The sequence below is a fragment of the Camellia sinensis genome, chromosome 12 (assembly GCF_055761805.1).
Source record: "Camellia sinensis isolate YWXY chromosome 12, ASM5576180v1, whole genome shotgun sequence".
Classification (NCBI taxonomy): domain Eukaryota; kingdom Viridiplantae; phylum Streptophyta; class Magnoliopsida; order Ericales; family Theaceae; genus Camellia; species Camellia sinensis.
Genome location: NC_138972.1, coordinates 115,917,919 through 115,931,675, shown reverse-complemented (window position 1 = coordinate 115,931,675; position 13,757 = coordinate 115,917,919). Strand labels below are relative to the sequence as shown.

At 32.6% G+C, this 13,757-nt stretch overlaps 1 protein-coding gene across 1 annotated transcript; it reads left to right on the top strand.

The window, feature by feature from the left end:
* Positions 1-2,063: 2,063 nt before the first annotated feature.
* Positions 2,064-10,257, top strand: LOC114280557 (U3 ribonucleoprotein (Utp) family protein). Its single transcript, XM_028222937.2, has 11 exons — positions 2,064-2,547; positions 4,338-4,491; positions 4,944-5,422; positions 6,797-7,018; positions 7,151-7,486; positions 7,697-8,059; positions 8,153-8,233; positions 8,322-8,438; positions 8,530-8,901; positions 9,504-9,635; positions 9,821-10,257. Exons 1-11 carry the CDS (start codon positions 2,179-2,181, stop codon positions 9,980-9,982), a joined length of 2,787 nt encoding a protein of 928 aa, XP_028078738.2. The 5' UTR covers positions 2,064-2,178; the 3' UTR covers positions 9,983-10,257.
* Positions 10,258-13,757: the final 3,500 nt, after the last annotated feature.

Below are 13,757 nucleotides of genomic sequence, written 5' to 3'. Positions count from 1 at the left end.
AATACACATTGATGTGAACAATAACATAATATGACTGATTGAGAAATTAACAATGATGTGAACATTCACATCATTATACACTAATGTCAATGTTTATACCAGTGTCTACTACTGTGAGTTTATCCATTAATGAACAGTAATGTGAATGTTAACATCATTGATGTTTACAAAATCAAATCCAAAACCAACAATAGTAATAGGGCAATGTAAATATATACATCGGCGATCACATTATGTTATCATTGGCTGAAAAATAGAAGATGAAACCAACAACACCCAACAACACCAACAAATCTAACATTGACGTCACAATGTGAATATTTACATCATATTCCATCACATTTTGGGTAAAGATTGGGGGTTCTACGGACATCAACCATCAACGATACCAATAATGACAGTAATGTGAACATTCACGTTATTATACACTGATGTCAATGTTTACATCAGTGTTTACTACTATGAGTTTATCCATTAATGAATAGTAATGTGAATGTTAACATCATTGATGTTTACAAAATCAAATCCAAAAATAACAATAGTAATAAGGCAATGTAAATATATACATCGGTGATCATATTTTGTTATCATTGGCTGAAAAACAGAGGATGGAACTAACAACACCTAACAACACCAACAAGTTTGACATTGATGTCACAATGTGAATATTTACATCATATTCCATCACATTTTGGGTGAAGATTGGGGACATCAACAATCGACAATACCAACAATGCCAGTAATGTGAACATTCACATTATTATACACTGCTGCCAATGTTTACGCCAGTGTCTACTACTGTGAGTTTATCCATTAATGAACAGTAATGTGAATGTTAACATCATTTATGTTTACAAAATCAAATCTAAAAACAACAACAGTAATACGACAATGTAAATATATACATTGGTGATCACATTATGACTGAAAAACAGAAGGTGAAATGATGTTGCTTACTTTTGTTTCTCATTGTGAGTAGGTACGGAAATTGATGGACCACACTCAGTCGACCGACGGGAAACACAAAACAACGAACCACCCTCCTTCCGATGTAAACCTTCGCAGCGGTGAGATAAAATAGAATAGCAGTGGCCGACGACAGTAGACGATGGACGATGACGGTGGTGAGGCGATGTGAATCTAGGGTTACGGTTTGATAATTTTTTGGGGTCGACGATGAGATTTTGTTTGGGAAATCAGTGTTTTGTGGATTGAATAGATGGAATATGAATGGTTCGTTTTCAGAATGGAGTAGATGTGGGAGAAGTGGATTGAGGGTTATTTCGTCCTTTAATAATGAATGGATCTAATGGAATAATAAAAAATGATTTGGATTTTATGGAATAAAATTGTTAGGAATAGGATTTATGAAAAAAGAGCCCAAATAATATGGGTTGAATTGATTTTTGAATAATAATTTGGGAGCAAAATGATATTTTCTCTATATTATCGATTTTAATTAAAAATAAATCAAAAAATTATAATTTAAATTGATAAAATAAAAAATTCACAATTTATTTTATTACAATTACAAGACTTAAACCTTGTTTTTTTTATTATTTAATTTTTAATTGTCCAAAAAAATTTGTTGAAAGTTAGGGGTGTTAGAGCATCTCCAATCGTTCATCAAATTTTTCATCAAATCTGAGAAAAAAAAAAAACGATTTCCTTTATTTGATATCACCTGCTCCAACGGAGAAATTTAGCTTTTCGTCAAACTACCGGTCAAGCGGGTCCGACCAATGCAAAAAATAAAAAACTGAGAAAACAAAGAGGTGGTTGACCTCCTAGTGTAAAATTTTCACAAAATTTTGCTTAAGCTGGTTATCCAAGAGGACATCTGGCCGGTCGTCTGGTAGAACTTACCTCCAATGTAAATGCACAGTGTTTTGGTGAAATCTGTCCAACTCCTCAATTTGCTGAAATTTTTGGACGATTCTCATTTTGATATTAGTTTGATGAAACTATTAGAGCAAAAAAAAATTACTTTTTTTTCACCAAATTCAAATTTGAATTTGGTAATGGTTTTGTTTGACCGTCGGAGATGGTCTTAAATGATATTTAAGATTAGTTAAGGGGTTGTCCGTGAAATAAAAAATATCACCGTCCTTTTGGTGCCCTAAACCCTTCCTGGAAGTGAAACATAGCGCCCTTCTGTTACTCTCCCGCTTCACAGGGATGGTTGAGAAGAAGAGAAAAACCAGAGACGATAACAGAGGACTAGCCATGAAGAAGAATAAGAACAGTAAGCCTTCACATTCCAAAACTCTAACCAACCCAAACAAGAACAACAACAAGAACTACAAGAACAAGTATGGGGAGAGAAGGAAAAGGATTGGGCCTCGCTTGCCGAATGCGTTGAGGAAGGAGGTCGAGCACATGAACCCTAGAAAACCTTTGAACAGCGACGACGAAGAAGAGATCGATTCCGATGACGCCAACGATGTGTACGTATATGAGGAAGCGATCCCCGAGGAAGAATCACGAAAGAATCGGAGATACGACCCTGTTGACAACTTCGAGTATGAGCTCCCGGAGCAATTCGAGGTCGGTTTCTTTCAATTTTTTTTTCTATCAAATTCAAATTTTGATGAAAATTTGGCTAAAAGTAGGCTCCAACTGGGGCAGTTTTTTCACCAAATCAAGTATGAACCAAATCTTTCACCAAATTCCCAACAGTCATAGTTTTAATCAAATTCGATGAAATTTTAAAATGACTTAGGATTGAAGATGCTTTTATTTCATTAACAAAAATGGTTAAAACAGGTTTTTAGGCTTATTTTGGAATTTTCCAGAACGATTGTGAAAAAAAGAGTAAGGATTGGAGTGTCTTATATCAGATCAAGCTTTTTATTAGATTGGCACTCAAATTTGATTTAAGGAAAAGGTATGGATTGAAAATGATCAGTTGTTGAAAATTTTGCAGAAAATAAACTAACACTGTGTTTGGGAACCTAGAAGAAAAAAAAGAAAAGAAATGATTACTAAGTTATAAGAGAAAAGAAAAGAAAAGAAAAGGAATGATTGTGATTTCTCTCTTTTTTTTTCTTTTTTGTTTGGATAAGGAATAAATAAAAGAAAATAAATAAAAGAAAAGAAATGATTGTAATTTTTCTCATTCTTGTTTGGTTAGATTTCATTAAGAGAAACGAAAAGAAATTATTTTATGTTATATTACTAAAATAACTTTTTTATATTTTCAATCATTTTATTTCTTTTATTTTTATAGGGACAAAATTGGTATTATGAAAATAGTAGTTTCTTTTCTCTCTCAGTCTCTCCACTTTTAGAAAGATTGAAAATGAGGCTCATAAGATAAATGAGTTTCTTTCTATTTCTCTCAATTTCTCTCCACATAGGTTATCCAAACAAGTAAGAGAAATACATATCTCTCCGTTTCTTTTCTTTTCTCTCCAAATCACTCAATCCAAACATAGCGTTTTTTTGAACTGCAAATATGATTTCTAATTTAGTTGATTGTTTAATTTATTTGGGAGCTAGTAATTAATGTTTGGGATGTGTAATTTTGACATTTTTTCTAATTTTGTTTACAAGAATACGTTTAGATTATCCTTAATTTGTTTAGTTACCATTACATTTACATTTAGGTTCCATTTGGATGGGTGGATTTGAAATGAAAGGATTTGAGGAAGAAATTTCATAAAATTGTAGGAAGGTTATCTATTGCATGTATAGATTGATAATATTAGAATAGGTGATTGAATAGAGAATATAGATAGGAGGGAGTTGCATTTTGATAAGATCCCAGTATAAGAATAATTCATATAAGGATTTTTTTTTTGGGTGAATATATATAAGGATTTCAGGTAAACTATATTTACCAACTATTTCAAATCCATCAATCTACAGCTCTTGAATCCATTCTTGATATCGAAATTTAAAATACTACACTGAATTTATAAGATACACTCCTTGAATGAATGATGCCAAATGTATTAATCTGAAACCCATAAATCCAAATGCAACCTCAAATTTTCATGTCATATTGTGGTGTGCCTGACCTTCTGGATGTTGATGGATATGTAAATGGATGAAATTTGGATTTGAATTAAGAATGGAGCAGATTTGGATGTGGTTGAGCCATAATTATCATATTTCCAAACCGATAGAACAAGTTGATGAAAGGGTTTAGTTTAGCTTCCCTACCTTTTCTTTTCTTTTCTTCTGTGATCTGAATTTTTTTTAGAGAGGTCTCCCCCCCACCCACCGGGCGGCTCAGAAGACTAGGTTCACTGTGTTAAAAAGCTGGATATGTCAATTTGTTGAATTTCCTGTTAATGTGTAAATTATTCAGTCCTTATGTTCCTTTTGTGTAGGATGAGAATGTAGCATCAGATGATGACGAGGATGATGGTGACGCCAATGGTGGTAGGGAAGATCGGAAAGGAGATGAGGTTGAAGAGGAAGATGAAGGCCGGCATGCTAGGATGTTGCAAGCAATCACTGGACTTCCAGCTGAGGCTTTCGAAGGTAACATTAGTCATCAAAGTTTCTCGCGTTGGGCTGCACTCGAACCACATTACAGGATCTGGGGCCTGTAATGAGGTCAAGCCTGGAATATGCCTTGTCATTGTCATACCAGCTTAGGGCTTCATAAGTTCATATGATTAGATGTCATTGTTAAACTAATTCTACACTTTTAGGAAGAAAGTTGAAGGGTATATAGTTCAGACCTTGAAAGATTTTTATATTTAAGCCATTTGTTTATATCCACTATTTTTATTTTATGTCTTAAGCAATCTACTTTGAACTACATTGCTGTTGAATGGTTATTGGTAAGATTAAATGGTAGGGAGACATTTTGATTGGCAATTGAATTAGAAAATCTTATTCTGAAGGTCATGTGCCTCAAGTAGGTTTTGTATGGTGTCTGGAAATCATGTTTCTATTGCTTTCATTGCAAGTTTTTATAATTTTGACAGGTAAGAAGAGGAAAAATGATGTTGTCATATCTGAGGCATACCCAGAGTCTGAATATAATCCCAGTCGTGATGTTCTTGATGGTGATGGCCACATTAACATTCAGGACCTTCTGGATCCTCTCCATGGGAAGTCTGGCTTCAGCAAACTTAGAAAGAGTGTGCATCGAATGGAGAAAAAGTCTGTGCCCATTCATGCTCCGCTTCCAAAAGCAGATCAGGAGAAGCTGGACAGGCAATTAACTTATAAACATTCAAAGAAGGGTATTTCAAAGTGGGAGTCTATAGTCAAGGGAAATAGGGAGGCGTCAACTCTTTTTTTTGATGAAGACATAGACCTGGGCTTTTCCTCTGTAGGTGCAATAGCTTCTGAATTTGAACCTAGAAGTGAGTTTGAGAAAAAAATTGCTTCCTTGATTAATGATAGCGGCGTTGTGGAAGCTCACAAGAAAGATGGTGCAAGGCTTTTAGAACTGAACAAGGTATGGAGGTCCTACATTTGTTAATCATGAAATTTAGTGTGGTATCTGTCTTATTTGGTTATTGTGTTTTCACTGCTAAGATATCATTCATTGCAAGTTTATTGATATAATGGTTCAGTCAAAGAAAAAATGGTAGTTATTAGTGCTATATTGTACAGATTTGACAAATTGGCATGTTGATAATTCAGTTTTTTCAAAAAATTTGCTGAACATCTTTAATTTTGCATGGAATCGTCATTTTGCTGATTTTGTTCATTTATGCTGATCCATTATGAATCTTTTTTTTAGAGCTGAAATTTTAGTAAAAGTTGTGGTATTTTGCTCATAAGAAATTGAACTGTGGTACATTTGCGTGAAAATTATTTTCAGTCAGCTTGTGATTGAAATTAACTGTGCAAATGCTAGCAGTGTTTTCAAGAGAGATGGAGAGTGGGTTCCTGTGTACAGTTATTTTGATTCACAAGAAACTATCTTCAGTTACTCTGCATGATTTATTAGAGGAGTTGCTCAAGACCAGCCATGTACCACACATGGAATTTGCAAAGCCATATATTTTTCCAACTGTATTTTGAAATTGTCTGCAAATGGGCAAGTTTGGGGATTTGTTTCCCCCCATTTCCCTAAAGTTTGAGACAACACAAACCTATTTGGATGCCTTTTTGTCTTTATTTTGTTTACTCCTAACATACAGAGGTTGCGCCATTATGCACCTTTAATTTATTTATATCATATTTGCTTGTCATTTATTCTTGCATTGTCTTGTAGATTTATTTTTATGTTGGAGTGTGGATATGGAATGGGTAGTTCTATTTACTTGTGTTCATTTATTATGTATTGATTTTGGAGGCTTCGGTTCTAGTGACAAAGCTCGGGCTCTTTGGAGATGTGTAGTGTGTGGTTTTTGTGGGTTTTATGGTTAGAAAGGAATGATGCTAGAATTGAAGATTTAATGGGATAAGATTGTTTACTTGGCTTTATTATATGGGTATTGGTGTCTCCTGCTTTCAAGGGGATTTCTTTATTTTTGATTTTTAGAGATTGGATAGCCATATGTAGTTCATGATGTTTTTGTTGCATTTTTTTTCATTTTTTGGTAGACTTATTGTCTCCTAATACTTCCTTTGTATCTTTTCCTTTTCATTTAACAAAGTTAGTTGATCAAAAAAATTGTTAAGAATTTGTATATATCAAAGGAAATCTTATATATATTTGTCGTTGGCCTTTATAGAGGAGATCTTTCAATATGTTTACAGTGGACATAGATTTTTCTACTTTTTAAGTTTTTGATGCATCTTTCGTTATACCATTGCATGTGACCACGGTTAATCTGACTGTTTGTCAGTTGTTTTCTTTATTGTGGATGATGATTGGCAGATATCTTTTGAAGATGTGAAGGACCGCCAGAACCGTCTTGCTAAAATGCGTAGCCTTCTTTTCCGCCATGAAATGAAGGCCAAGCACATAAAGAAAATCAAGTCCAAAACATATCGTCGTGTATTGAATAAGGATAGATTGAAAGCAGCAGCTGCTGAAATGGAAATGAACCCAGAAGCTGCTAAAGAACTTGCAATGAAGCAAGAGTTCAAAAGGGCTGAGGTAATTATCACCAATTCATGTTGGCATTTTCAAGAGCCTGGTGTTAATAATTTGTTTCCCCCACCCCCCCTTCGTTCTTAAATAGATAAGATGTTCATTGTTTGTCCATTTCCCCCCATGACATTGATACAGGAACGCATGACACTCAAGCACAAAAACAGCTCCAAATGGGCAAAGCGAATTTTAGAGCGTGGTTTGAGTGTCCAAGATGAAGGAACTCGAGCTGCTATATCTGAGCAGCTCCATCAGCATGCTCTCTTGACTAGAAAAATGAACTCTATGAAGGACAGCAGTGATGATGACGATGGTGATGACAGCAGTGATGAGGACGATGGTGATGATATTTCGGATACTTCAGACCAGGATCGTGCATCAAAATTATTAGAGAAAGCAAAAGAGAAGACACTTAAAGTAATAGAAGAAGAGGATGAAGTGCCTAAATCTGGAGTGCTTTCTTTACCTTTCATGGTAATCTTTGGTGCATTATTGTCAATTATCTTAAAAAATTCATATTTTTAATTACCCCTTTTATTTATTCCTTCTCATTCTTTTTGACATCATTCTTTTTGTTCTATATTTCTACCTCCTTCTAACTTGGATGTTCCTTTTGGGTGTGAAACTGTTTATCTTCTATCTATTCATATTATCTTATTTTTCTGCTTAATTTTATTGACATAGGTCCGTGGGTTGAGAAAGAGAAAAGAGGCAGCCGATGAAGAAGCTAAGCTTGCTCTTGAAGAGTATGAATCATCATTGAAGCAATTGGAGGATAAGGAGGTAGAAGGAAAAGTAAAAACAGGAACTGCTAAAAGTGGTAGACGGGTTTTTGGTGCTCGCAAGAAGCAGGTTGAAGAATCAAGTAATAAGAATAAGATTAAAGTAGATAATTATTATGGTAGTAGTGATAGTGAAGACAATTTGGAGGGCAGAGAAGGTATTGATGCTGAACAAGACACAAATAATAAATTTCTGAAGGATGTTAACATTGATACTGTTGTATTTCGTGAAGAGTCTGAGATTGGTCATGATCCTGTGTTTAAGGTGATTGAATTTTTGGTTTGTTAACCTTTACTTTTAAGTATTCTCTTTCTATCTCTGTGAGTGTGACAAGAATTACATTTTTATGGTTTGAAGAGTTTTGATGAAATTGTCAAAGGCACAGCACCCAAGACAACATATGACGTGGCTATTTTCGCATCAGACTCATGGAAAAAGGCTAGTTTCTTTGGTTTTTTATTTTTTCCTTTTCCCAAACAGAGAAATCATTACTTCTCATTCTGACTGTTATTCAAGTGATGAACAGGTGAAAAAAAATTCGAGAAAAGATAATGAGCAGATCAAAAGTGAGAAAAAAGTAGATGCCAATATCAAGAACTCTTCAAAGATAGTGGAACCTGTTTTGCATGACCAAGATATAGAGGTATTATCTCTGGCACTGTTTGATCTGCACTATTAATATGATTGATTGTCTCCCTGACCTTTGCATTCTGCCTATGTTCTCATCTATGAAGGAAGTAGGGGACGACTGTGATTCAGACAGTGAGGGACACATGGTGGATGGAATTTTGACCTCTGGCACAAAGTCAACTTATGAACTACCATCTCAAGCAGATTTAATACGACGTGCGTTTGCGGGAGATGATGTGGAAGATGATTTTGAGAAGGATAAAGAGGATGTGTTGAATGAAGAAAATCCTGAACCTGAAAAACCTGTTTTACTCCCTGGCTGGGGCCAGTGGACTCACATACAGAAAAAGAAGGGCTTACCCTCTTGGATGGTAGAAGAGCATGAGAGTGCCAAAAAGAAGAGGGATGAAGTTCTTAAAAAGAGGAAGGATGCTAATCTTAAACATGTGATCATCTCTGAGAAGTTGGATAAGAAGGTGAGGAATCTTGATTTTAAGTTTCACTAGACTTCCTTGAATTTCTGCTTTGTGCATTGCAATTGAATACGGAGTTCACTGAAGAAAAAATTAGATGGTTGACGCCTAAGGGGAATCAAAACAAATTCTTGCATGGTCGTATATTCCTGTTTCTGAGTAGGAAAATTGAGCAAAGGAATAAGACAAGCTGTTAGTGTAGTTGAAAATTTGCAAATTTTGGTCAACAATTTAATAAGATGAATGTGTGATCAATTTTTCACAATTAAAGAATTTATGAATCTGAAACTTGACAATCGACATATTTGGAAATTTGGCAATACAGAAAGAATCTCCCTGTTGTATGATGTCATGTTAAAGGATCAGGTTGTATTTGTTATTTTGCCCCACTAAAAAAGAAAGCCTATTTGTATGGGAGCTAAATTAATAAAAAAAATTAAGACAATGGAATTTACCTTCTTAGTTGGTTGATCCACAAGGTCTTCCAGTTGAGGTAAACATTTGCAAGTGTCCAGTGTTGCGGATAGAAGATATCATATGTATAGAAGCGCTTTTATATGGTTTCATTGATTAATGGCTTCTTCTCATGTATTTGGACTTGGCAGGCTGAAAAACTGCTTACAAAGACACTGCCGTACCCATACACATCTAAAGAAGTGTTTGAACAGAGCATCCGAATGCCTATTGGACCTGAATTCAACCCAGTGACAGCAGTTGGAGCTCTTAATCGGCCAGAAGTGCGTTCCTTACAACTTATTTTATTTTTTTTGTTGTGTAGTATATTTATTCTTATATTTTATCACGTGTTGCTTCTATATGTGCATTACGTTCATGTTATGAGGAAAGAACATTGGGTTCCTGTCAAGGCTTTCAAGAGTGGTTTGGCTTTTATATCTATTCTCAGTTGATGCTTTTGTTACAGGTGGTGAAGAAAGCTGGTGTGATCATAAAACCAATTACATTCAAGGATGTGAATGCACATGAAAGAACAGAGGAGCACAATAAGAGTGGACAGAGGCAGAAGAAGAAAAGTAATGGCAAAGCTACAAAAAGTATGAACGCGAAGAGGATTAAAGTTAAATGACGCACTGGTTTTGTGAAAACATAATAATTTTGCAGTTCGAGGAATCTTGAAGCTTCAAAAGGGAAGCAGCTTTGCTTCAGATGTTTCAACTCAGGACCATTTTCATAGGATGTCAAGTTTTGTTGGTTAGAGGCCTTGTTGAGTTGAATATTGGTAATTTTTTTGTCAAGATAGGGACAATACGAAAGTTTATTGCATACAGTTGTAACAATATTGTCTTTTCATTACAATGAGTTTATTAAATTATAACCAGCGGTTATTGTGCCGATTGAGTAGTCATCAAGTGTAATTGGTGATTAAAGCCTAGGCAGTCTTCACTACTATTGTTTGCTGTATGCAATCAATGTATTTGTTGATTTCTTAGTTTGATGGATTTCTCCTTGTACTGTGATGGATAGTATTTCATTCGCTTGAACTCAACAAAACTATTTGCAACTAAATAGTCTATCTCATCTTCCAAACTTCCACCATTACTTCAACGAAACAACCACCAGACTTTTGCCATTACACGCCACAATTATGCCTCACTACCAATGTCTCTTGCTGACGGCCATTCCACAATTTCTCCCTCCCTCATCGACCTGGATGCTGCCATTGGTTTTCCCAAAATGATTTCAAAATTAGTTGTATTTGTTTTAATAAATGCATGAATGAATCTGGGTGAAACCACCTCTCTTTGAAATCAAATCCATTATGGGTCTCTGGTTTATTACATTACAACTTTACATTACTATCGTAGGTAGCAGAAATGAAAATATGATATGGAATAAAAGTAAAAAAATATGGGTTTTTCTACAGGTAATTTAGATCCTTTCTATGCTGAAAGATAGATTGTCACTTGGATTGTTTTCATTGGATGAAGAAGAAGAGGAACCAGTAGAAGATGAAAGAGAGTGAGTGAGTAGGTTTTGTGGGCAGACAATTTGGGGAGACAAAAGAAGAATGGGATTTGAGTAGATTTGAAAATAAATAACTAAATCCGAGAGGTTCAGTAGTAGACACATTAGGTGTACCTGTTTTTTTTTGAGGACATTAGGTGTACCTGTTATATATATATATATAATTAAAAAAAAAAGAAGTTTTTTTTGAGGAAGCAAAAGAAGTTGTAGTCATAGAGGTTTGGTTGAAGAAGAGAGTGGAGAAGAAGAGAGATTTGAAAAAAGTTTATGAGAAAATAATAATAACAAATTTAGTTTTTTTTAAAAAAACTTTTATATATATATGTGTATATATTTTTGTGCGTGTGACAAAGATAGCGTTAGTATGATAATAGTTAATACTATGACGCAGACTAATATCTCTCTATAGATTAGAACATAAAACTTCACCTTACTTAAGTACTCTCTCTATGATCACCTAGGTTACAATTAGAATCTTCTACTTTATAGTTTATAAGATAAAATAGTTTAAATTTAGTTACATGATTTATAAGTTTCTAATTGTTAACCTTAAAAAAATTTATGATTTGAAATTTATAATTTGTGAGTGTTGAAATTTAGTTGAGTCACATAGTTAAGATCGTGAGGGTACAAGTCAATTCTATTGGTTGCTGATTCTCTGGTGACAATGTTAGGTGGCGGTTTGGTTAGGGTCAATTTATCTGATCGGGACATTTTGAATATTTTAGTTTCGCTTTAAGGTTTGTTTTTAACTTTATTCCCATTTTAAGATAAAACGGTTTTAGAAATACTGTTTTCTAAAAAACGGCTTTTGAAAAGCCGTGTTTTTGGATTAAAATAATAATAAAATTTAAACATAGAAAACGGCTTTAGAAAAGTCAGTTTTAATTAAGTTTTTAATTAATTCTAAATTAATTAAAAACGATTTTGGTAAAACCGTTTTTACATTAATTTTTTTTAATTTATATTTTTAACATAAATATTTTTTGACCAAAAATATTTTTAATAAAAACGGTGTTAGAAAAGTCGTTTTAGAAAATGTATTTACAAAAGCCGTTTTTACATTAATTTTTTTTAATTTATATTTTCAACTTAAATATTTTTTGACTAAAAATATTTTTAATGAAAAACGGTTTTAGAAAAGTCGTTTTTACATTAATTTTCTTTAATTTATATTTTCAACATAAATATTTTTTGACCAAAAATATTTTTAATAAAAAACGGTTTTAGAAAAATCGTTTTTACATTAATTTTTTAATTTATATTTTCAACATAAATATTTTTTGACAAAAAATATTTTTAATAAAAAATGGTTTTAATATTTTTTTTAATTATTTTTTCTCGTGTGGGAAGGTTGGACACATCTGAAAAAGTAAAATGCATCTAAAAAAGTAAAAAATATTCACTAAAAACAAAAAACTCAGTTTTCAAAAAACTTAATTCAAAAAACTAAACCTAGGGCTTGTTTGGTTTGTATCTTAAGATATAATTTTTGAGAATTTTTTTTAAAATTTTGGTTAGTTCAAATTTTTTGAAAAAAATTTCCAAAATTTCAAAGTCTTTTCAAAACCCACCCTAGAGTGAGAATAAATATTTTATGTTTTAAATATTTATTTATTTTTTTAATGTGCACTATATTTCGGGGCTTTTCCCATATTTAGTTAATTTATCATCTTAATTCCCAAACTAGGCCTAGTTTGGACGGAATTCCCAAACTAGGCTAAAGCGCTATTATAGATCTTTCTAAAACCGTTTTTTATTAAAAATTTTTTTGGTAAAAAAATATTTATGTTGAAAATATAAATTAAAAAAAAATAATGTAAAAATGACTTTTCTAAAACAGTTTTTTATTAAAAATATTTTTGGTAAAAAAATATTTATGTTGAAAATATAAATTAAAAAAATTAATGTAAAAACAACTTTTCTAAAACCGTTTTTTATTAAAAATATTTTTGGTCAAAAAATATTTATGTTGAAAATATAAATTAAAAAAAATTAATGTAAAAACGGCTTTGGTAAATACGTTTTCTAAAACGACTTTTCTAATACCGTTTTTTATTAAAAATATTTTTGGTCAAAAAATATTTATGTTGAAAATATAAATTAAAAAAAATTAATGTAAAAACGGTTTTATCAAAACCGTTTTTAATTAATTTAGAATTAATTAAAAACTTAATTAAAACCGGTTTTTCTAAAGCTGTTTTCTATGTTCAAATTTTATTATTATTTTAATCCCAAAACACGACTTTTCAAAAGCCATTTTTTAGAAAATGGTATTTCTAAAACCGTTTTACCCTAATATGAGAATAAAGTTAAAAACACACCCTAAAGTGAGACTAAAATATTCAAAATGCCCCAATGAGAGAAATTGGCCTTTGGTTAGTTTCCATCTGAAAGAGGTTTGTGTTGTGGCTCTAAAACTTGTTTTCTCAACTAGTTTGTTGTACCTCTTTCCTGTGTGATTTGCTATTGAAAGAAAGTCTGGTAGTGTTCTTGGTAGCTGGCTTTGCTTTTGGGTACCTTCCCTGTTTCTCGTTGACCATCCCTGTCAGTTAGGCGGTGCTTTTGATTAAGAGTCAGTACCGGGCCAGATTGGGCCGTGAATATTATGCTCAAGCTCGCTCTAAGAGGATTCGTATCAAACTCTTTAAATTAAAATTAAAAAATTTATTTTGTTATTTTAATTAGTCATCAATTACATCAAACTTTCTATTCTAATTTAATTCTATTAAAATATTATTTTGTTATTATATTTTTTATTCTTTTTTTATTTATTAAATTGATGAGGTGCTATTCAAACAATTCTCAAAAAATATAAAAATGCAAAAAAAATAAAATAAAATAAAAAATAAAAAAATGCCGCTGACCGGTCAACT

Excerpts from the sequence above, each read along its gene's own strand:
- LOC114280557 (XM_028222937.2), top strand. The coding sequence starts at position 2,179 with ATGGTTGAGAAGAAGAGAAAAACCAGAGACGATAACAGAGGACTAGCC. Across the intron at positions 5,423-6,796 it reads GGCTTTTAGAACTGAACAAG|ATATCTTTTGAAGATGTGAA; the intron begins GTATGGAGGTCC and ends GATGATTGGCAG. Across the intron at positions 8,060-8,152 it reads GTCATGATCCTGTGTTTAAG|AGTTTTGATGAAATTGTCAA; the intron begins GTGATTGAATTT and ends TATGGTTTGAAG.